Source organism: Apium graveolens, chromosome 11 (genome assembly GCF_009905375.1).
Source record: "Apium graveolens cultivar Ventura chromosome 11, ASM990537v1, whole genome shotgun sequence".
Taxonomy (NCBI): domain Eukaryota; kingdom Viridiplantae; phylum Streptophyta; class Magnoliopsida; order Apiales; family Apiaceae; genus Apium; species Apium graveolens.
In genome coordinates this window covers 198,282,535-198,306,303 of record NC_133657.1, presented here as the reverse complement: position 1 = coordinate 198,306,303, position 23,769 = coordinate 198,282,535, and the positions used below count along the sequence as shown (strand labels likewise).

The 23,769-nt window shown below is 34.9% G+C and overlaps 3 protein-coding genes and 1 pseudogene across 3 annotated transcripts; 2 read left to right on the top strand and 2 right to left on the bottom strand.

The window, feature by feature from the left end:
- Positions 1–5,265: 5,265 nt before the first annotated feature.
- Positions 5,266–6,621, top strand: LOC141696462 (uncharacterized). The gene has a single exon (XM_074500602.1). It carries the CDS (start codon positions 5,266–5,268, stop codon positions 6,619–6,621), a length of 1,356 nt encoding a protein of 451 aa, XP_074356703.1.
- A 3,671-nt stretch (positions 6,622–10,292) lies between these two features.
- LOC141697028 (glucan endo-1,3-beta-glucosidase 11) lies at positions 10,293–13,235 on the top strand. The gene is made up of 3 exons (XM_074501209.1): positions 10,293–10,450; positions 10,528–11,636; positions 12,780–13,235. Exons 1-3 carry the CDS (start codon positions 10,411–10,413, stop codon positions 12,861–12,863), a joined length of 1,233 nt encoding a protein of 410 aa, XP_074357310.1. The 5' UTR covers positions 10,293–10,410; the 3' UTR covers positions 12,864–13,235.
- Positions 13,236–13,694: 459 nt separating this feature from the next.
- On the bottom strand, positions 13,695–16,812 carry LOC141697029 (alcohol dehydrogenase-like 4; annotated as a pseudogene).
- Positions 16,813–17,354: 542 nt separating this feature from the next.
- On the bottom strand, positions 17,355–21,204 carry LOC141698450 (alcohol dehydrogenase-like 3). The gene is made up of 10 exons (XM_074503143.1): positions 20,976–21,204; positions 20,757–20,893; positions 20,594–20,643; positions 20,175–20,506; positions 19,961–20,043; positions 18,529–18,604; positions 18,386–18,447; positions 18,163–18,258; positions 17,782–17,943; positions 17,355–17,695 (listed from the first exon to the last, which is right to left on the bottom strand). The coding sequence occupies exons 1-10, from the start codon at positions 21,052–21,054 to the stop codon at positions 17,585–17,587; spliced, it is 1,188 nt and encodes a 395-aa protein (XP_074359244.1). The 5' UTR covers positions 21,055–21,204; the 3' UTR covers positions 17,355–17,584.
- Between the last annotated feature and the right edge of the window lie 2,565 nt (positions 21,205–23,769).

Sequence of the window (23,769 nt, the reverse complement as noted above, 5' to 3'; positions counted from 1 at the left end):
TTTTTTTTGGTAGTCTTGATTTCAGGTTCATGATTTATTTATCTGATTTAGTTAATTATACTGATACTTTTTATAAATACGAAGAACTATTGTCTGCCAAGAACACGTCCAAGAATAAAAGAATTCAATTCAATAGATTAATACAGACAGTATACAGATTTCATAGTAAAAAATTGTCTATTATTAGCACCCTTGGGGCTTTGTCCCTTTTTTGGTATGTTTCAATGGAAAAATCGTTTATTTGGTATATCTGTTCAAAAAATTTCATTTATGCTACAGAACGTGTATTTGTGGGAATCACCCATTGACCCCCAGAACAAGTGGCGTCCTGGGATCATTTTATTAAAAAAAAATTCTCTTTTCCCCGGAATGAACTTGTGTTAGTGTGTTTTCGAAGGAAATAAAATTAGGTGAATGACTGTTTTTGGACTCCTATATTAAATAAATGGAAAATGTTTGGAGTTAGTTTTTTTTTTGTTGGGTTGTAATGTAAACCTATTTTATGTGTGTATTTTTTAATTTAAATAAAAACCCGTATAAATAAGACTTTTCCAGCTCCAAAAAGGGTGTCGTGCAATGTGAGTGTAATTTTTTTAGGTTAGGGCATGTTTTGGCTCGGGCGTATGTAAATAACCGTAGATTTTTTGGGTTCCAAATTTTTTTTGTTGTGTTATAATGTAAACCTATATTTTGGGCAATTTTTTTTTAATTAAAAACTAATATCACTAACACTTTTATAGCTTCGAAAATGGTGTCTTAAGCGGCGAGTGCGTAATTGTCAAGCGAGGGCATGTTTGTGCACAGACAAATTTAAATAACCGAAAATTTGTTGGGTCCATTTTTCTATTGTTTGGTAGGTATGTAAAATATATTTATAGTGTATATGTTACATTTTATATTTTAATTTGAAACTCGAGAAATGGTGTCATGAGGGATAATGAATTAAAACGTACGTTGTAACGGAAAGTGGGATAATGAAAATGATAAAGTAGGAAGTACATTGCAACTGAAAAAGGGATAATGAAAGAACTCTCAAATTCTTTAGTCATCCGCAAGATTAACTACGTAATGATTAAAATCTTGATATTCGATCTCGTTAGATTTCTCATCATTTTCTTCCTCATCCCCTTGAATGTGAGGGGAGGTATGCTTATGACCTCCCTCCCCATTTTTGTAGGTCGATGCGTGCCTCGACCGAGTTTGACGCGGTGGTCACGGGTCGGGGCCATGAGTGCTATAACAGATGTTTGTAGCCATACCAGCATCATCGTGGCCTTGAGAAAAATCCCCAAGTTTGACAATATACTTAGCATATTTCTTATCCCACTGTTGTTCCTCTTCACGTATCTTTTCACTCCTACACCTTGCGACTACATCATCGGCCTCCCTTTTCCTCATCTCAAGCTCATCCTCCATGAAATGGTAGTATCGACACATTTCTTTTAATTCATAATCATGTTCTTCCTTTGAAATGTTACCAGCGTTGAAATTCGTATTAATGTTATCTTCGTACCGGATCGATGATTTCATAAAGTCGAAGTGCATTTTCTGGTTATATAGAAAAATCCTGATTTTCTGGTCATTCATTTTCATTCCGTATTCCTATCAGAAGTAACATGCATTCAGCATCAATTATTTAGAAGTGACTAGTCACTATACGAAATACACTACAGCACGTGAATGATGAATTATTAGCAATTTGAAAGTGTCATGAATAGTCTAATGCTTGGCTGCATTACTTTCATCAGTGACCTTTACTGTAGCAAGAAGATAAGGCATGGTGGATAGCCTGCAAAAAACCAGTGAAACAGTATTTGACATGACATAAAGTTATGCAACATTGCATCTCATTACTGGGAAGCATAAAGAGCTGTATCTTTGCACCTACTTTTATGTTATAAATAGACTGCGTTATACCCCTTGTGATATTTAAATTCCACGATATAGTAACAACAACATAATGAGTTATACCCCTGGTGATATTAACCGAGCAATTTGTAGGAAATGGTTTTGTGATGACAATTTTAGGTACTCAATGGATCCGAATGAACGTTACGCAGGAAGTTCAATAATCACGATGCAGAGGGAATGGGAATGGCGTGTTGGATGTCTCAACAGTTGTATGGGCCAATGTGTCCAGGAAGGAGTGCGAATACCAAAACAACGCGCCATACATATGCAGCGAGACACGCCTCATGAGCTGGAATTAACATTGTTTCGTGCTAGAGAGGAAGAGAATCGAATGAGGATGCGCTTAAACCGTAAAGACCTACAAAGAAGAAGTAAGGAGTATGCTGAAGACGGCGACCTCCATACTGCAATGATGTATCATCATTTCGCTATAGGTCCTGATTATGTTTCTGATTATTTTTTGTCTGATGATGAGTAAGACAATTACTTATGGCAAGTCAATTCGGTGTAAGACATAATTATTAATCACGGACTCAAATAAAATTAAACAAAAAAAAACATAGACAACATAATACAATATTTGCTCTTGTTGTAAATTTCAAGAATCTTATCTTCTCTTTCATATATTCCAAATGGGAAAAAAATAGTAGATTTATATTTAACAAAAATCCTATCAGAAATCTCCATTGGATAGAATCAATAATGCATTCCTATCCGAATTCACAAAATGTTTAGCTATCTCTAGCCTACAGCTTTTATTCCTATTTATATGTGTCCTCCTACATTGCATGTATTCAAAACATACTGCAATTCTAAGTTCCTAAATCTTTAGCAAAATAATATCGTTCATACTTGTAGAACACTCCTCTATCGAATAAGGTATGTCATCATTACATGTATGTTTGTTTACATGTACAATCTTTACTTTGGTTTCCTAACTGTTAATGTTCTCTTCAACGCAGGAAAATCGAAGGCCACGTGAACGTCAAATTTTTTTGGGGTGGAGTAGTTATTCGAGATGGTAGTAATATCAACTACTCTATCGATCCAAAAAAAATGATGTTTATTAGGTTTGGTACCACTTACGATGAGCTTAAAAGTGTCGTGTATAATTTAATGAACATTAGTTCGTATCAATGGAATTTAAAATTGAGTTTGAAGTATCCATATCTTGGTCAGTACAACCTAGTTGAAGGTTTTTATCAAATGGATATTTTATGTGATGATGATGTTAAACGCATGTTAAATGTTCCTGCCATGTTGCTAAACGTTCAAGGAGATGTTTCTTTGTTCATCGAAACAGAAGAAATTGTTGTTGATGACCCGTACTCATTCCAACATAATTTCGTGTCACAACCAACAACAACAACATACGGTGGTGATGTACAACCACTGTGGTCAAATGTACTTTTTGATCAAGGTGTAGGGTATGAAGGGAGGAGTACTCAACATGGTGGAGGGTCTGGTAGGGGGGCTAGTGAACATGGTGGACGGTATGAAGGGGGTAGTAGTCAATATGTTGGAGGGTATTGAGGGGGGGGTATACAATATAATGGAGGTTATGGAGGGGGGAGTAGTCAATATGGTGCAGGGTATGGAGGGGGGAGTAGTCAATATGGTGAGGGGTATGGAGGGGGGGACTATTGAACATGGTGGAGGTTATGGAGGGTGGAGTAGTCAATATGGTGGAGGGTCTGGAGGGGGGACTACTGAACATGGTAGAGGGTATGGAGGGGAAAGCAGTCAATATAGTGGCGGGTTTCAAGGGGGGCTAGTTATGAAAGTGATGTGGTGGGAAGAGGTTCAGGTCAGCGGTTAGCGCTGCTGGCAGATGGAGTTGTAGTCAATTCATCAAGTGAGGAGAACTTTCACCTTCACGATGATGATGATGAGGAATCTTCTGTCGCCGAAGATGGTGAAGGACATTCAGAGAGAAATGAAGAAATTTCCAATACATTTCCGGTAGTTGGAGAAGAACATCATGTTCCAAGGGTTTCATGGTTTCGCACAGAGCAATACACTCCACCATTTATAGATGACCCTAATAGTATATATGCTGATGAAGACCTCGACAAGGGGGAACTGGGTGAGGAAATGTGTTACCGTGACAAAGCAACGCTCTGGGGAGCAGTGAGGCGTGCACATATTAACACTGATCGTACATATAAAACTATAAGGAGTAACAAAGAACAGCTCATTGTACAGTGCCGGGCTGAGGGGTGTAACTGGAAGATGAGGGCTGCTTTCATGCATGATTCCGGGTACTGGCGGATTAATGTTAATAGAGAGGAACACAAATGCATGGTCGATCAGCCGTTACAAGATCACAAGAAGTTATCTGCAAGGATGATTGCGCAGATTGTAAAACCACTTGTAAGTAAATCTTTAGCAAACACCACTTATTAAGGCCGATTTTTTTTTTACATTTACTGTTTTATGTGAAACAAGTAATAGATATACCAGAAATTCCCATTAAAATCATTCTCCTGCTGATCAACAACGAGCACAACCACATAGTGGGGTACAAGAAAGCGTGGAGAGGGAAGCAAATAGTAATTGAGGAAGTGTATGGAAGTTGGGCTACAACTAGAGGTGGCCATTTGGGCGGGTTTGAACAGCCCACTCGGGACCGGCTCGTACGGAAGCTCGATTTTATTCGGCCCGATTCGGGCCGGTTCAAACCCGCACAGCTCGTTAAAACAGGAGTGCCGGTTACGAATTAGAAAGTTGAAATTCGGACCCGGACCGGCCCGCACATGAACCGCACGCCAAGTGGAACTGCACGGACCGGCCCGCACAACCCACCTGGCTCGCAGGTTTCATATCACTTAATAGTTTGCTGTATCTTTTTATTCCTTCATATTGTTAAGATACATTAATGTGAAAATTAATATTTTATTTTTGAAGTCAAACAGGCATCTACATAGGAGCATATAGACACTTATATTATATTGTAATAATTAAATTAGGAATTAAGTAATTTAGTTAATAAAAAATGAAAGTTACTAAGAATTAAAAATTTATTTAAAATGAAAGTAATTTGGTAAAAAATAATCAAACAAATATTTGTAATAAAGAATTAAAATTGTAAGCCAAAAATCGAAAAATAATCAAGCAGCTCGTTCAACCCGCGCGACTCGGCCCGCACGGCTCGCACAAACCCGTGAGCTCGCGAGTCACGGTGCCGAATACGATTTCCTTTTTTCATATCTGAACCCGGCTCGGCCCGGCCCGATTCTCCAGCGTGCCGGTTCAGTGTCCAAAATTAACGTACTCGACCCGTAGTCAGCCCGGCCCGGACCGCACGGACCGCACGAATGGCCACCACTAGCTACAACATACCAAGCTCTACCCATGTTCCTGGCAGCCATTATGAAGACAAATTCTGGAACCATTGCTGAGATCGATGTTGTCCCTCATGCTAAGGAACGGGGCACGTCCGTCTACAAGCGATTTTTTTGGTCTTTAAAGGCAATGATGGACGGGTGGCAATATGCACATCCTGTGATTTCAATATATGGGACATTCTTGAAAGGAAGATATAGGGGCAAACTGCTTATTGCTATGGGTGTTGATTCGAACAACCACCTGTTCCCTCTCTGTTATGGCTTGGTTGATGAGGGGACGTACGAGAACTGGTCTTGGTTTTTGCAGCGTCTTCGAAGACATGTCTGTCGGAAACGGACCGGCATCTGCATCATTTCTGACCGTGCAGCCAACATTATCTCCGCCCTACGAGACCCTCAGAACGGTTTTGCTGAGCCACTCGACATCCATAGGTTCTGTCTCCTCCATGTAAGAAGTAACTTTTGCAGTCATCACCCAGGTGGTGAACTAAAAAAAATAATGTGGAAAGCTGGAAGAACCACACAAGTTTCAAAGCACGACGTATATATATCAAGGATTGGTGAAATTTCCCCCACCGCCCTACAATATCTTGCTACAATACCTTTGGAGATGTGGACACTTTCCCACGATAGTGGTGTTCGCGATGGTCAAACAACCACAAACATGCTTGAGGGCTTCAACGACAACATAAGGAGGACTCGTTTTCTTCCAGTAACGGCAATGATGGAGTACCTCTTCTACAAGGCGGTCACAATTGTAGACAAACATCGAAACATAGTGGATGACGGTCTACAAGAGGGGCAACAGTTATGTGCACATTCCGCCGCTATGTTAGCAAAAATTCGGAGGAAGGCAACAGGACATACGATTATTACTTTCCATCGTCTCCACGGGATTATGAAAATACTAACACATCAGTACATAACTGCTAAGGGAACGGTAAAGGGAGGTAAAACCCAGGTTGTCAACCTCAATGACCGTACGTGCACCTATGGAAAATGGGCGACCCATCACATGTTGTGCTCTCATGCAATGGCAGGTTGTATAACACATGGATTGAGTTGGGAGCATTTAATCGAAAATTTCCATAAGAACCAAACAATGCAGGACTTGTACAGGCCAATAATTTATCCGTTGGAACCAACTCAATACTGGAACTACGACTTACCCGTACCGTGGCAGAGGTACGGAAAGTTAGTGCCGGAAGAGTCCTTGAAAAAGCTAAAGAAAAAGCGCGGGGATAAGGGACAATCGGTGCGGATCCGAACGGAGATTGATGGTCCGTGGTCTGGAAAGAAATGTAGTGTATGTAACCAAGGTCACACCAAGCGTAGTAAGAAATGCCCAGGGCGCCCACACTGAAACACGTGATCTTATTGTCAAACATATGTACTACTGCTATTACAAGCAATCTACTTGTAATATGGTTCCGTTTCCTTGTTTTCCATTTCATTATTTACTTGTTCTATCATAATATTTTGGTTTCCAATGCTCATTGCACATTCATTTTGTGTGTACATCTAACAGTTAACATTTTTACATTTAACGTTATGACACCCTTTCTCGAATAAATAAAATTTTATATTTAATCATACAGACTTAAATTTTTTTTACATACCTACCAAACAATAGAAAAATGGACTTAAACAAATTTTCGGTTATTTAAATATGCCCGTACACAAATTTGCCCCCCATGACAATTACGCACTCGCCGCTCAAGACACCATCTTCCAAGCTACAAAAGTGTTGGTCATATAAATTTTTAATTCAAAATTAAATTTTTCCCAAAATATAGGTTTACATTACAACACAACAAAAAAATTTGGAACCCAAAAAATCTACGGTTATTTACATACGCACGTGCCAAAATATACCCTGACCTAAAAATTTTGCACTCACATTGCACGACACCCTTTTTGGAGTTAGAAAAGTCTTATTTATACGATTTTTTATTTAAATTAAAAAATACACACATAAAATAGGTTTACATTACAACCCAACAAAAAAAATTAACTACAAAAATTTTCCATTTATTTAATATAGGAGTCCAAAAATAGCCCTTCACCTAATTTTATTTCCTTCAAAAACACACTAACACAAGTTTATTCCGGGGAAAAGAGAATTTTTTTTTTCTTAATAAAATGACCCAGAACGCCACTTGTTCTGGGGGTTAATGGGTGATTCCCACAAGTACAGCCGTTCTGTATCATAAATGGGATTCTTTGAACAAATATACTAAATAAATGACTTTTCCATTGAAACATACCAAAAAAGGGACGGAGCCCCACGTGGCCCAAGATAGATGTGCGTATACTGTAAATGGATAAATGAGTAATAATTATATAATGTTTTCAGCATTGTAGGCGGTAGCACGAGAATAATGTAGTATATAATATTAAAAGGCAAATTATCCACTGCCAATTTGACGGTGATATATTAACCGCGAAATATTTTATTGCGGCGGCCGGCGGGTGAGTGATACTGTCATGAAATATTGCGGAAAATATATCCTATCCAATCCAACGATGACCGGGAATAAGTTCCCGTATTAGAATTATGTATATAATTTGCCTTTTTATGTAGTCCATATGATTTTGGCTTGTACTCATATTTAGGAAGTATGAAAATATTGGAAAATCAATTCAATCCAAGATGTGGATGTGCATTTAAAATTTGTAATACTAGCAGAATTCATGGATTGTGGAGGCCCCAAAGGCCCAAACTTTGCCAAAGATGGGAAAGGATTGCAAGTTATCGTATGAAAAAGGTTGTGCATAGACTCGGGGAAAGAATAACATACTTTCGTAAAAAAAATTAATAATCTTTCAATAATGGAAAATACAAGGTAACAAGAGCATTTTAGAGATCTGTTCCCGATTGTATGAAATAATGAAAATGATTTTTTTTTCTCTTCTAATTTTTCAAATGTGAAAAAGAAATTTGGTCACACGTAGATTTTTCACAATCTTTTTTTCTAAAAATCATCAAGAAAACGTCAAAAATAATTAATTCATCATTTTCTTTTGTAAAAATGCAGAGATTCACTGTAAATATTAGAAGATGAATATGTCTGCTCTGGAAGACGCATCTGTATTATTTATTTTATTTCTTTCCGGAGTTGGAGTTATGTGTAATGTGTGTGACATATACATAATTCATTTGAAAAAAGGCGCTAGTAGAAAATAGAAAATAGAAAATAATATGTATGTTTACAACTTACAACATGAAAAACAACTCCTTTCCTTACAAAAAACTAGTTTAATAGTTTTAACTTTTTTTTTTGAGAATTTTTAATAGTTTTAACTTGAAAACGTTTGTGCGTTATTATATGCAATACATTGGGAATATAATATTAAGTTATCGATAACTAAAGCCTAAGTTGAAAATTTGAATTTAATATTTTTACTAAATCAATATATTTATATTTTTCATCCATTATTATTAGATGGATCTTGAATAATACTCCTCCAGTCCACTGTGATGTTTACGTCACGCATTTCAAGACTTTTATAAAGTATAGTTTCATAATATTTTTTTTAATTTTTTTTAATAAAAATTTAAACATTAAACTTTTATTCAGAAAAAAAAATGTGTGCCGAAAAGTAACGTAAACAACCCGTGGTACGGAGGGAGTAGGTTTTTTCAAAAATATGTTTTTTTTTCTATAAAATTACAACTTTTTAAAATTTTAATTTACAAAAACACAATTTTTCATTTTTTTTTCCTAAAATATGATTTTGCACGCTGCAATAGATGAAAGCTCAAATGAAACCGATGCAACCTACGGTGCAACCAAATTTTTTTTACTACATTTTAAGAGAAATTACATATATGGCTAATTTTAGTTGTAAACCTTATTTTTGCAATTATTTTTAAAAGATGATAAAATTGCAAACAAATTTAGAAAAAGCAGTATTTTAATGGCTCGTTTCTTAGGTTATGTTTGCAAGTTGTATATATATCTTGTATGATTTTATTTACAAAATCTTATAAATAAAATAGTTATAGTAAAAAGTATACAAACATAAATATTTCAATTTTTTTAAAAAAAATATTTTAATTTTCAAAATTGTATATTTGAAAACTGTAATTATTCTCGTTCCAAAACCTTCTTATAAAGCACAGTTCATATTTAAAATTTAGAGAGATACTGATAAAATTTCTTGCTCTCACACAATAATACAACTTAGTTTTTACACATTACTATAATTACACATACTCCAATAAAAAAATAAATGTACACATATATATACACACAAAAACTATAAAATAACGTGCATTTTGAATTTCTATACAATGACATTTATGAGTAGGGTATTTTAGTTAATATTGAAATTATAAAAATTTGCACGCATCAAAGAAAATGACAAATATTTTGAATTTTTTTATTTTACAAAGTGTACTATTGAAATAAGATGGAAGTAAGATGGAAGGAGTAACAAACTTGTATCCGGAGGACCATAAAAAATAGTTTTTATAAATCACAAAAATTGCATTGTCTCAAATTATCTACTTTTTCAACTGTATTAATCACCTTCAATTCATTTGCATGTAATATTTATAGAAAAGTGTGATAAATATTAATGCAGCACACTTTAACCAAAGACTCGCACATAGAAAAAAGACAACCCCTTAAACCATGAGTCAAGAATAATTAAATTACTAACCATTTCGATAGCAATATTAATTTAATGAATTAAGTATCAAAATTATCATTATATAAATAGTGAAATTTTAAATTTATCACTGAATAAATTTGGGGTATCAAATTATCCATTTTTCATACAAAAATGTTAATTTTTGATAATAATTTTGAGATGTCCTTAACTTATGAACGATTTGAAAAATGACCAATGTTAAACTCAACTACTTGAAATTGACCAATTTGAAATCCTGAAATTATCAATAATAAATTCTAAACTTGATTAATTATATAATAGTCAACTTGATAACTAACCTTAATTTAATTGTCATGGAATATTTGCCAAATTTTCCAACCAAACTCTACTTCCACGTGGGACCAAAGTAACATGTAACGGCTGTATTTCAACTCATAAGTAGACTAGTAGAGTGATGGGAGCCCCCTCCTAATATTATTACCAAAGCAAAAGCTAAAACACACACTCCTCCTCAGCATAGTTTCCACCAGCCATGGCATCAAATTTACTCCTCTTCATGCTACTCATTTCAGGTACTTAAACTTAACCTTTCATCTTATTTTTTCGTGTTTTTTTCGTGTCGTGTTGAACCGTAACTTGTGAACCGCAGGAGTGTTCGTGTTGCGGGCGTCTTGTCTTGGCATAAACTACGGCCAAATTGCTAACAATCTCCCAACTCCAGAAAATGTTGTGCCATTGCTGAAATCTATCGGTGCTACCAAAGTTAAGCTCTACGATGCTGACCCGAAAGTACTTAAGGCTTTCGCTAACACTGGTGTCGAGTTTATTGTTGGATTAGGCAATGAGTACTTATCTAAAATGCGAGATCCACAGAAAGCACTTGACTGGGTGACAACAAATGTCAAATGTTATCTTCCTGCTACTAAAATTACTGCCATTGCAGTCGGAAACGAGGTGTTGACATTTAACGACACCTCGCTTTCCGGCTGCTTGCTCCCTGCTATGCAGAGCATTCACACTGCATTAGTCACATTAAATTTGGATAAGCAAGTATGTGTAACAACTGCTCATTCCTTAGGTGTTCTCCAGACTTCGTACCCGCCTTCCGCGGGTGCGTTTAGACAAGATCTGAGCGGCTGTGTCGCTCAGATCTTGTCATTTTTGGTCAAAACAGGCTCGCCTTTTTTGATCAACGCTTATCCTTTTTTCGCTTACAAAGGAAGCCCGAAACAGGTTTCATTAGACTATGTTCTCTTCCAGCCTAACCCTGGAACGATAGATCCAGCTACCAATCTCCACTACGACAACATGCTTTTCGCCCAAATAGACGCTGTTTACTCTGCCTTATCTGCTTTAGGCTACAAGAAACTCCCTGTTCAGATCTCAGAAACAGGATGGCCTTCGAAAGGGGACCAGGATGAAGTAGGAGCCTCACCCGAAAATGCAAAAAAATACAATGCTAATCTTATTAAGCTAATTGCACAAAAAAAGGGAACTCCTCTCAGGCCTAATTCTGATCTAAACATCTATGTTTTTGCTCTGTTTAATGAGAATTTGAAACCAGGCCCAACTTCAGAGCGAAATTACGGACTTTTTAAACCAGACGGAACTCCTGCCTATTCACTCGGCATTTCCAGCAACATTGGCAACACAACAAGCAATTCTGGTTCAACTCCTGCTAAGAACAATACCAGCATTATAATGCCAGATCCCCCTACTTCTTCATCAAACGGTTACTTATCGATTTCTTCGGGCACGGTTAGTTCACTAAATCCCCTTTAATTTTCATTTAGCATACTATTTTCACATGTTTTATTGTTGTTCACTGGTTTTAGGACAGGAACTGTGTTACTTATCTGTGTTTAAGTCATGTTAATCTGATTGAACAAGCTGCAGTTGTGTAGTAATTAAAATTGGGACCAGTACTTAAAATTTTATTGACAATGTAGTGGGATTAAAAGATGTAAATAGGAAAGGCACTACACGTTTATGATGAGAAACGGATGGTTGTAATTTACACACGCAAGGAATGACAGCTATAGAAGCTAAAGTAGACTTGTTTGTTAATTTGGAAGTGTTCTAGTTGGACATCATCTTGTTTAGAATTTAGTAAAACTGTCAATTTTCCCGAATTTTTATATTTCACCGACTAAGTTTAACTTCTACCGAAGCAATATTATAATTTGAAGCGATAGAAATACGTATTTGTTCGATTTTAACTTTTGTAGTCGAAAATCGAACTCTAAATCTATTTCAAGTAATTAGATAAGTTTTGTGATCGATACGTAAGAACTGGTCACTTAACACAGTATGGTTCATGAAGTTTCTCTTTTTATCTTGTAAATCAATCCAAAGGAGGTGACGGCACTGTGTAGATAAAGTAGTGTAGTTAGCAGGGGGATTTTGGTTTTATTAGGCGTCGTCACATTGTGCAAGTGACAAGAAGGACAGATCGAAGCTGGCCAAAAGCAATAATAACGTACACAGATGATAGATCTATCTTATCTACTTTGTAACAGTGAAAATGACCCATTTATAACTTCTACTACCGTAAATGTATTCAATAGCTACCTAACAGTCTGTCTAACACTTGTTTTTACCTAACAGATGTTTTTTAGGGTCCCTTGAGTTAAGCGACAAATGAATTTGAAAATCGTAAGCATTATAGAAACTGCAGATGATCCATGTCGAAGATGTTCTAGGGTCCCTTTAGCTAAGTGACTTATAAGTTGAATTCAAATGTATATGATATGTTCCTTACATCGCAATTGTTATTTAGGATTGAATCGTAAATTGAATCGTCATTTCAAATGAATCTAATCTCTGCACGGCTAAGGTTTATATAGAATAAGAATGATAATGTTCGGTTCCTAACTAAACTTTTTTTTTTTCAAATGTCAGGGAAGGTTTGCTTCGAGCAGCAGCATACTATTGTTCTTATGGTTCCTGGTAGGTTCTATGTTGCTCCGCATTGTTGTGGTCTAATATTTGTAGAAATTTCAGTATCGAAAGGAGGGGGAATGGGGAGGATAACTTGTTAACTTATCGCGAACAGCCTCAGAATCTTTGCAAAAACTTCAGTAGGAGGGGATAGAGCGAGATTATTAGTTAACCATTTCCCCAGTATTTAGTTATGTACACCTTGGTGCTGGAAAAGCTGAGATTCTCGTTTCAACATTGCTTTTATGCCACCACAATATTCTTTGTAATTCTTTTTTCTTTACTTTCTATTTTTTTTGGATGAGAATATCTGGGGTTGCTTATAAGAGGTAAAAAGGTATCGCTGCAGATACATTTTTGCCTCTCGTACCTCTAATAATGCAATAATGCGAGGTGAAACAAGTATCTTTCTAGACAGTTTTTTGCATCTCGTATAACTTATTAGTGGTAAGAACGTAGAATCAAAGGCTTAGCATCTGGAAATAACTTCCGCAGATCAAAGAGAGGAATTCATTGAGGAAGAGAAGCAGTACAATCTTAATAATTCTGATCTTGCTTTAAGGTTTTAATGTTTTTATGATTCTGCTCTTCATGGTTTTTACAATAAACATATATTCAGTCATGTGTTTACTTCACTGGATCTTGTAGAGTTGCAGTGAAGTGAAATGGAAGACAGCAATGTACTATTAATAATCTGCAGTGATCAACAAATAATATAACAGAATCTTTTTTATGATTATTCTACACAAATCTTCTTGTTGCCTGACAAGCAGACTGGCAACCAGAACATATTAGTTTAATCTTAGATTATCTAGTAGTTTAAAACTTCAACTCTTGTATCAAGAATGGCTGCATAAAGTGGTCACATGTGCACCATTAAACCCGGACTATAAATTAACACTCCTAGGCAATGTTTTGCTAGCAAGACAGGCAAATAATTACAACAACTCAGATTCTCTATAGCACATTTGTTCTCTGTAGCACATTTATTCTGGTATAAGATTCAATAGATATTTATCAAGTACTATAAATTTCTAGGCGAAATGCTTAATTACACTAGGGCAATGCTTTGAATCTGCGGCTGTGGTGACAAAATGATAACCAGTTCAAAGGTGGAGGACGCATCTCAAGGATTTGCCATCGATAAGCAACTGAAAAGCTTCGTTGATCTTGCCAAAGGGAAGCTCGTGTGTTATGAAACCATCCACTTTTATCGCCTGCATTGCACTTAAAAAGTTTATAAGTATTGTACATTGGAGGTAGTAGCTAGTGATATATATGGTACCATGAGTTAGTGACTAACCCCAGTCATGCATTCCTGGACAATGTGAGGGAGCTGTGATTTGCCCTTGAAGCCTCCAAACACCGATCCTATTATACTCCGTCCGTCTAATAGTTCCATTGGATGAAGTGGCAGCAATCTTGGGGTGGGATGAACTCCTAACACTACTGTCAATCCCCATGCCTGCATCACATAGAAACATCAATCTATGAGAACTGGAAAACTGTGAGAACAAATGTTCTGCATAACATACATCATGTGTTGACAGGAAAGCCTCGCGGAGAACATCCACATTCCCTGCACACTCAAAGCTGTAATCCACACCACCTCCACTAATTTCTCTTATTTTCTGCATTTAACCAATACTAAAGCTCAGTATGTGAAATAATATTCTTAGTATCTCAGAGTTTAGTTGACGCGACTCAATCTTGCTACATTTTACGCCTGCTGCCCAAAACCTGGAGCTATAAGCTCACCTCATGCACAGACATGTTAAGCTCTCCAGGGTTTATAGAATCAGTCATTCCCATTGCCTTCCCTACGTATTATCAGTCACGTCGTACATAAACTGTTAGGATTAAGTCCTCTTAATTACCCTTCAAAATTAGCAGAAAAATGTAAAGAAAGTTACCCTTGATAAATTTGTCAGGGTTAATATCAACTCCTATGATTTTAGAGACTCCCCTGGTGCGAGCTCCTTCAACAACCTGCATAATGAAATTTATATAAACATCCTTTCGATATATTTCAGAGACTGAAATTAGATCAACTACTCATCAAAATCATTAGTGCAGAACCAAAAACATTAATTTGATCTAATTCTGATGCCTTATATTTGGTTTCTGGTCATTTTCTTCAATTAATTTCGTCTTCAGTTTTCAAATGAGCTAATTAAGGCAATTTCTCGTTAGGTACTCATCTAAATCAAGTTTAATCTCTCTTTCTCTCTTAATCAAGAAGTGAGTAGTACGCAAGTATATCATCTGTACCTAAATTTGTATAATGTAAGATGATCAAGGTTATGAAATGGATTTATAAATTTAAATCATGAACTCATCCAATCACGTTCATATTTCTAAAGTATAAACACACACAACTAATGATCACATATGAACAATGAACACTAGCGGCAGAAGAAGGTCTATATGACTGGTAGCTGGAAAATAAATTAGGTTTACTCACCACCTGTCACCCAACCAACTTCATGATTTTTGTACTTATATCAATAAAATTAGTTTTTTTATAGTTAAACTCACGTACGGGTCAGAAATAGAACCTTGACATCTTTTAGAGAAATCAAGAACTCGACCACTGCACCAACTCTTTGTTGTTAAAAGTAGTTACCTAGTCTAGTAACTAGCCCACAAGCATGCACATCCCCAGCTATTCTGAAATTAGATTAAATTTTGATCTCGAAAATGAAAACTCATAATATTGTAAAAACGTATTCATTTATCGAGATTAAGAATACATTTTCTTTAATTTGTTGGAATTTATACATACCGCGAGTCCCACGGAACCCAAACCGAAAACAGCAATGCTTGAGCCAGCTTCAACATTGGCAGTGTTCCATACAGCTCCTAGACCTTAACACATTTGATGAACATTAAAAGTTAAATAAAGATTATGTAATGTATAAACACAAATGATCTGTAATGGAACACTTATAACTTTTCTGACTTGAAGAGTGAAAGTAAATCATGTTTATGTGCTAATACCAGAATCTGAAATAACAGAGGTACCTGTTGAGAGGCAACAGCTGAGCAAGGTCATAGATTTGAGAGAAGCCTTAGGATGTATCTTGACAACACAACCCGAATCGATAACCGAATATTCAGAGAAAGTTGAGGTGTTGAGAAAATGGTAAATAGGCCTCCCTTCCTTAGTGAAGAACCTTGTCTTTCCATCATTCACCATCACACTCTTCAACGCATTCACCCTGTACTTGCCACACATGTTATTCGTTTTCGCTGATTTGCATTAGATGCACTCCCCACACTCTCCGTTAAATATCGGAATCACATGATCCCCTTGTTCTAAATCTTCCACCCCTTCCCCCACACTCTCCACCACCCTGCAGACACAATGTACTATTCCATTTAATTCCATCACTATATACACATAATTCTTCCTTATACTCTATTTATTCGACATGTATTTACCCGGAGGCCTCATGGCCGAAGATTCGAGGATACACTCGCTGAGCTTCATTCTGCAACAGCCAAATTATACGCATCAATAAATAAACGTCTATAAACGTGTACAACTAACTGTTAAGTTATCAGTTCTCCTAAAACCAAGAAATTAAAAATCCGCACTGACCTCGCCTTTCCAAGCACTAAGGGCCGTGTGACATATAGAAGTAAAGAGTATCTTTATTCGAACCTCCATTTCGCGAGGCGGTTCGACCCATATTTCTTCCACCACCAATGGAAGTCCCGGTCCCCATGCCACAGCAGCTATATCATATACACCAGTTACATTATTCATCAGAAAAAGATCAGTTCATATGGTATCATAAGAGTGTAAGCTGCAAGTATGTAGGCACGTACCTTTACAAGTTATAACCTTTCCTTTCGTTTCACTTGGATGCGAGAATCCATTCTCCAAGCACTGATTTTCTAATATATCCATTGATGCCTTTCTAAGCTCTAACTCTATTTGTTTCGAAGTCTAAGACGTATATATACTCCTTTATTTTTACAGGCAGCCTCTTTTATTAATGTTACTGATATCTTGTCTGATGGTAAAAGTACCAGGCCAGGAATGCAACCTCTGTACAAATATGCTAATTACTACTACTATAAAGTATTAGTATATAGTTTGAGCAATATTATGTACCCCGAAAACGATCAAAAAAATGTTCCCAAATGACACATGACGTTATTTCATTTGTGGAACTCATATTATTGCACGAGGGGTCCATTTCATTAATGAGTAGACAATCACTATAATTGCGACAACTCAATATTTAGGAACGTTTTCGGAAACGCTTTTGGTACTCTGACATTTCTCTTATAGTTCTAACAAACTCGAAATTAATTTCGAAATCAATTGATTCAATTTCCAACAAACACGAGCCCCGTAAATCAATGATCCAACACGAAGCTAGTGGCAATGTTGTTTTTGGTAGGAGAGAATGACATGAAATTCGTAATGGATTGAACAATTGTCAGTAAATTATGCAGGGCTAAGGGATGAAAGAAGCAAATATGAGGGAAATGAATTTCTCATGACGAGGTTGTACAATAATCTGCTTTCAAATTTTTTTTTTTATTATAATCCCAATACACACTGTAGCCAATGTCTTGCTAGCAAGGCAGCAGGCAAAACATTAGAACAACTCACAATCTCTATAACACACTTATTCTTGTAGAAGATACAGTAGATATGTATCAAAAACTATAAACTCTATGGCGAAGTACTGAAGTACACTAGCACAATACGTCGAATTCGCGACAATGTTGATAATATGATAACCAGCTCAGAGGTGGAGGACGCATCTCAAGGATTTGCCATTGATAAGCAACTGAAAAGCTTCGTTGATCTTGCTAAAGGGAAGCTCGTGCGTTATGAAACCATCTAGTTTTATCGCCTGCATTTCACTTTATAAATTAAGCATTGTACATTCAGTAGCTACTCTAGTGAAATATATGAGATCTTGAGATAATAGTGACTAACCCCACTCATGCATTCCTTGACAATGTGAGGGAGTTGTGATTTGCCCTTGAAGCCTCCGAACACAGATCCTATTATATCCCGTCCATCGAATAATTCCATTGGATGCAATGGCAGCAGTCTGGGGGTGGGATGAATTCCCAGCACAACTGTCAATCCCCAGCCCTGCATCACATAGAAAGATCAATGGATCAAAAACTATTATTTCCTTTATATGTAGGTTTTGATTTAAACGAGAATCGGGTAACAGTAAGAATTAAAGTTAAAGTTCTGTTCCACAAATTAAATTAGCAGAACTATGTAAAAAAGTGCAGAACGTTTAGTCCTCATGATTCTCGTCTTATGAACTAAATTTAAATACAAGTCAGCTCCGAGAATGCATACATCATGTGTTGACAAGAAAGCCTCGCGGAGAACATCCACATTCCCTGCACACTCGAAGCTGTAATCCACTCCACCTCCAGTAATTTCTCTTATTTTCTGCATTTAACCAATAGGCAAGCTCAGTATATGCAGTAATAATCATGATATCTCATAGCCTAGTTAATGTGACTCAATCTTGCTATATTTTACGCCTGCTGCCCAAAACCTGGAGCTATAAGCTCACCTCGTGCACCGGCATTTTAAGCTCCCCGGGGTTTATTGAATCAGTCATTCCCATTGCTTTCCCTACGTGCATTATATCATCACTTAGTACATAAACTATTAGAGTCAAGTTTACAATTAGCAGAAAGGGTAAAGAAAGTGTACCCTTTATAAATTTCTCAGGGTTGATATCAACTCCAATGATTTTAGAGACACCTCTGGTGCGAGCTCCTTCAACAACCTGCATACATTAAATTCATATTTCAAATCCTTTTGACACATTACAGAAATTGAAATTTGATCATCAGTAATCAAAATCATTAGATTAGTGCATAACCATATGAATTAATGTGATGTAATTTTGGCGCCCCATTTTTGGTTTTGGTCATTTTCTTCAACTAATTCATGTCTTTAGTTTTGACGTCTAAATTTATTCTCTTTTAATTAAGAAGTTAGTTGTACGCAAGTATATAGCAAAATTATTACAAAATGTTGTGCGAGTGTTTTATTTGATAAATAAAAATAGACCCCTTCATTCATATAAATAGCATTAATTAAATAATTTCATACACGTCATTTGTTAACATTCTTTTGCACTTTTTTTACCTTTAACATATTCATTTCATCTTCACGGATTTAATTTCTTATTTAAACGTAATAGCTCAAATATTTAAGAGTTTGTCAGTTTTAGATCCTGAATTCGGTACTCGCTCATCTCGAAATTTTTTTAAAATATATACTCATTTGTAAGGTTATAAATTATATTCGTAAAACAAACAAAATTTGAAATTTTTACGGTGAAATTTAGATTTTATTTTCTTATATAAATAATTGAATATCTTGAAAAATCAATTCAACCCGTAACAAACATGAGCGAGATCACGTAATAACAATAACAATAGTAACAAGGTTGACTCTTAACTAAAAGGACCACCTAGTCAATTCAAATTTAACCATTAAGGTGTCATATTAAAAATCTATACAATTTTGAGTCATAGGTGATTCAATTTAAAATTACCATTTGATGCGGACGAAGAAGCGTTGACAATTAGACAAGGCTCATGCAAACTTATTGCTTACTGGCTAGTGGCAATATACTTGTAGAGATCCGATCAGAATAGACAATATTCAAGTAATAAATTGGTGATCAAATATAAAAAAAGAGAACAATAATAGTAGATGATAATTTAGATGACTGGTAAGTGGTAGCTCCTAGCTGGATGATAAATGGTTTACTTACCACCTATCTCTCAACCAGGTCGTTCATGATTTTTGTACTTAGCTATCAGTGGCGGATCTAATGAGGGCTACCGGGAGGCACATGTCCTCCCCAAAATAAAATTATATAATTTTTCGGTATTTGATATTTTGAAAATATATGATTTTTTTTTTATAAAATTCAAAATTATAAAAATTTCTTTCCGAAATTTGTTCGATATCATCCTAAAAAAAATTCTGTATCCATCCCTGCTTGCTATTGTTAACATTAGTTACCTCATCCAGTTTGTATTGTACTAACCATTCAGTCTAAAGATGAGATCAAAATTGTTACTTTAATTTATCATATCAGGCGTATTACGTAATACATTACACATACCGCGAGTCCCACGGCACCCAAGCCGAAAACAGCAATGCTTGAGCCAGCTTCAACATTGGCCGTGTTCCATACAGCTCCAAGACCTTAACATTTTTGAGTCGAAGAGTGAACCGACTATTAGATTTGTTGTTCGATATTCTCAATCGTTTTAAAGATCACACAGTCGACACTGTGAGAAAACCTTAAATATTTAATAAAGAAGGTCAAGGTATACCTGTTGAGAGGCAACAGCTGAGCAAGGTCATGGATTTGAGAGAAGCTTGAGGATGTATCTTGACAACACAACCCGAATCCATAACCGAATACTCGGAGAAAGTTGAGGTGTTGAGAAAATGGTAAATAGGTTCCCCTTCCTTAGTGAAGAACCTTGTCTTTCCATCATTCACCATCACACTCTTGAATGGATTCACCCTGTACTTGCCACACATGTTATTCGTTTTCGCTGATTTGCAGTAGATGCAGTCTCCACACTCTCCGTTGAATATCGGAATCACATGATCCCCTTCTTTTAGATCCTCCACCCCTTCCCCTACACTCTCCACCACCCTGCACATACACATGTAACATTTCATTCGATTCCGTCAATATATTCAGATAATTTTCCTTTTCTCTATATATTTGACAAGCTTATACCCGGAAGCCTCGTGGCCGAGGATTCGAGGATATACTTGCTGAGCTTCATTCTGCAACAACCAAATATATAGATCAGTAATCAAACGTCAATAAACATATATGACGTATAAATTGTTAAGTTATCAGTTCTCCTAAAACCAAGAAATTAAAAATCCGTACTGACCTCGCCTTTCCGAGCACTAACGTCCGTGTGACATATAGAAGTAAAGAGTATCTTTATTCGAACCTCCATTTTGTGAGGCGGTTCTACACATATTTCTTCCACCACCAACGGAAGTCCCGGTCCCCATGCCACAGCAGCTATATCATATACACCAGTTACATTATTCATCAAAGTATGACAAAAATGCATCGTAAAACTGTAAGCTGCAAGTATATGTACCTTTGCAAGTTATGACCTTTCCCTTTGTTTCACTTGTATGCGCGAATCCATTCCCCAAGCTGTGATTTATTATGTCCATTGATGCCGTTCTAATTCTATTTGCTGAAGTGCAAACTATATTTATATGTAGAGTCCCTTTTTATTTTGCGCAAGGCCTCCTTCCTTGAAACACCCAGTTTGCTGATCCAGGCATTTATGAAAGTTAGTGAACCATACTTTTATAGTCTTACCCCAATAGAAAAAACTTTTTAATCCCAGAACCAGAGATAGTCCATGTAGTATTGTCAGATTTTTTACTTCTATTCTCGCTTATTTCAAAATAGTATTTTTTTTAAAATAAAACAGGCAAATCAGCTAATTCGTCACTATTCAATACCAAAATTTTCACTTAGGTCACCGGCTCAAAAAAGTTTTCATTCACATTAATGAATTACATAAAACTTTCAATCACATCACTAAATTCCAAAATTCTTGCACGACTGTTAAAATGCGTTGACTATTAACGAAGATCCGTTAAACAATCTCAAAACTTTCAAATTGGTCACCGAGTCGCAAAAAAAAACATTAAAAAATTTAAAATTTTATTTTATAACCAAAAATTTATTTTTTTTAAAAACAGATTATTATATTTTATTGAATTAATTAAATATACTCACACAAAAATTAAAAAAAATATATTATAAATTTAAGGGGTATATTTATTTTAAAATTTTATTATATAATAACCACTCAAACAAATTCGTAGAAATCGTAAATCAAAATTTATTGATTTTATTCTTTTTGAGTGGAGTTTTTTATTCTCAATAAGTTTCGTATTTTAAGTTTTTTCATAAAATATTATTTTTATTTTTAAAAAAATTTAAAACAAATTTTAGCCATTTCTGAAATAAAACCGGTTATTTAATAAATTTAATAGGTATATTTTTTTAAAATGTTTCTTAAATTTTAGTCACTTAAAATAAATCGTAACCAAAATATCGTTAGCCAAAATTTATTGATTGTGAATTTTCTGAAAATACTTTTTCATTCTCTATAAGTTTCCTTTTTTAAGTTTGTAGAAAAATGTACGGTTTGTTGGATTAAACATGTTTAAACAAATTTGTAAAGTCAAAAAATTGATTATATCGATTTTCAAGCATATTAAAAAAAATAAGTATGTAATTTTTTTAATTAAAGTGTTAAAATTTGGAAAAAAGATAAACATGCAAAAAGTTTATCTGTCAAATACAATTATCGATGTTGAAAAAATATCAATAAAAATATATTATTTAATCAATTCGGATATTTGAAAAAAAATATATTATATGAATTCCTCTTTTTTTTTTAAAAAGAAAATATCTTTTTGAAAAAATTAATCGGTAACCTAATTGAAAATGATACACTAATGAATTCACTATTAAATTTGATCCCCGGTCACTTACACATCACTTTTTTGTAAAACAGATTTAACGATACTAATGGGAATAATCAATTTAAAATATTTTTATTGTTCAAGTATTTGACCCAAAAAAATTTTGGGTCGCTAACCTACGTAGAAGTTTTGGTACTGTACACAACAAATTAGCTCATTTACTCAAAATAAAACTAATTAGTCAAAAAGCAACTAAAGGCTAAGTAATTATATAAGAAAAATAAAAGGACCTTTGAGAAACAAAACAAAAGGCTAAACAAGGGGTCCCGAATGTTCCGATTTATGTAATTACTTTAAATAATCATAATTATATAACTTTTTAGTTATTAATTTAAATATAATAGACATTTACATGTAATTGTGTAAAAAAATTAAATATATTCGATTTCTCACACTTATACTTGAATTGCTTGAACCAGACCCTCTCTAAATAATTTCTAATTTTTAGGTTAGTGTAGATTTCTATTTAAGCGAATTCTTTATTGGTCAAAAATTGAAACTTTAGTGTTTGTATGTGTAATTCCCTTTATTTTGCATACGGCCTCCTTACTCTCGAAATCCCCGCCCATTTCCATGTATTTCAATATTTTATCTAAAAATTTGTATATATTTTTAGATATTATTGTGTAAAATATAATTAAGCTTCATATATATTTGTAAGAATAAATAATAATAAATATATAGAATAAAGGAGGGAGTAACTATATTTATTCACAACTTAAACTTATTCGATAAATTAATATATTTTGAGTGATTTTAAATCAATATACATATATGAAATAGAGTAAATGATATTTTCTTTCATAAATGCAAATGATATATACCTGTTCAAATCAAATGTAGATAAACATAAAGAATCCGTTAATATTTGTGATCGAGGCGAAAGTTTGTTGAGTGATAGACACGGCATGAGCCATGAACATGCATGCTGGTAAATTAAATGCGGCAGCTCTTTATTTTTAAGTATTACTTATACTCTTATTATAATTATAAGATGTTTGACTTCGTTTGTTATACATTATACAAAATATTTAACTTTTTTTACATATTTTAGGGATTTTGAAAATATAATTAAAATTATTATTTTTTAATTATTTTTCTAATTAAAATTTAATTTATAAATCTTAATTTAAAATGAAATTAACAAAAATTATTTTATTTATTTATTGAAAGCAATTGTATGTGCACAAAAGACCTAATGGTCCAGAGGGAATAGTTGACTATATATAATTGAGTAATTTAATACTCGTGGCCCTAATAAATAATTTCAAATTGCAAAGCTCTTTGCTGCCGGCCGGCCTAAACCTATATTAGTTTTAAGCCAAAGCTTTTCTAACAAACCTTATTGCCCTTGACCTTGTGACCGAATTGAGAATTGACCAC

Bases quoted from the DNA above. Each gene is read 5' to 3' on its own strand.
- LOC141696462 (XM_074500602.1), top strand. From the start codon at position 5,266: ATGTTCCTGGCAGCCATTATGAAGACAAATTCTGGAACCATTGCTGAG.
- LOC141697028 (XM_074501209.1), top strand. From the start codon at position 10,411: ATGGCATCAAATTTACTCCTCTTCATGCTACTCATTTCAG. The intron at 10,451-10,527 runs GTACTTAAACTT...TGTGAACCGCAG, and splicing joins CTTCATGCTACTCATTTCAG to GAGTGTTCGTGTTGCGGGCG. The intron at 11,637-12,779 runs GTTAGTTCACTA...TTCAAATGTCAG, and splicing joins TATCGATTTCTTCGGGCACG to GGAAGGTTTGCTTCGAGCAG.
- LOC141698450 (XM_074503143.1), bottom strand. From the start codon at position 21,054: ATGGACATAATAAATCACAGCTTGGGGAATGGATTCGCGCATACAAGT. The intron at 20,644-20,756 runs GTCAGTACGGAT...TGGTTGTTGCAG, and splicing joins TTAGTGCTCGGAAAGGCGAG to AATGAAGCTCAGCAAGTATA. The intron at 18,605-19,960 runs GTATGTGTAATG...TAATGTATGCAG, and splicing joins TGGGTGCCGTGGGACTCGCG to GTTGTTGAAGGAGCTCGCAC.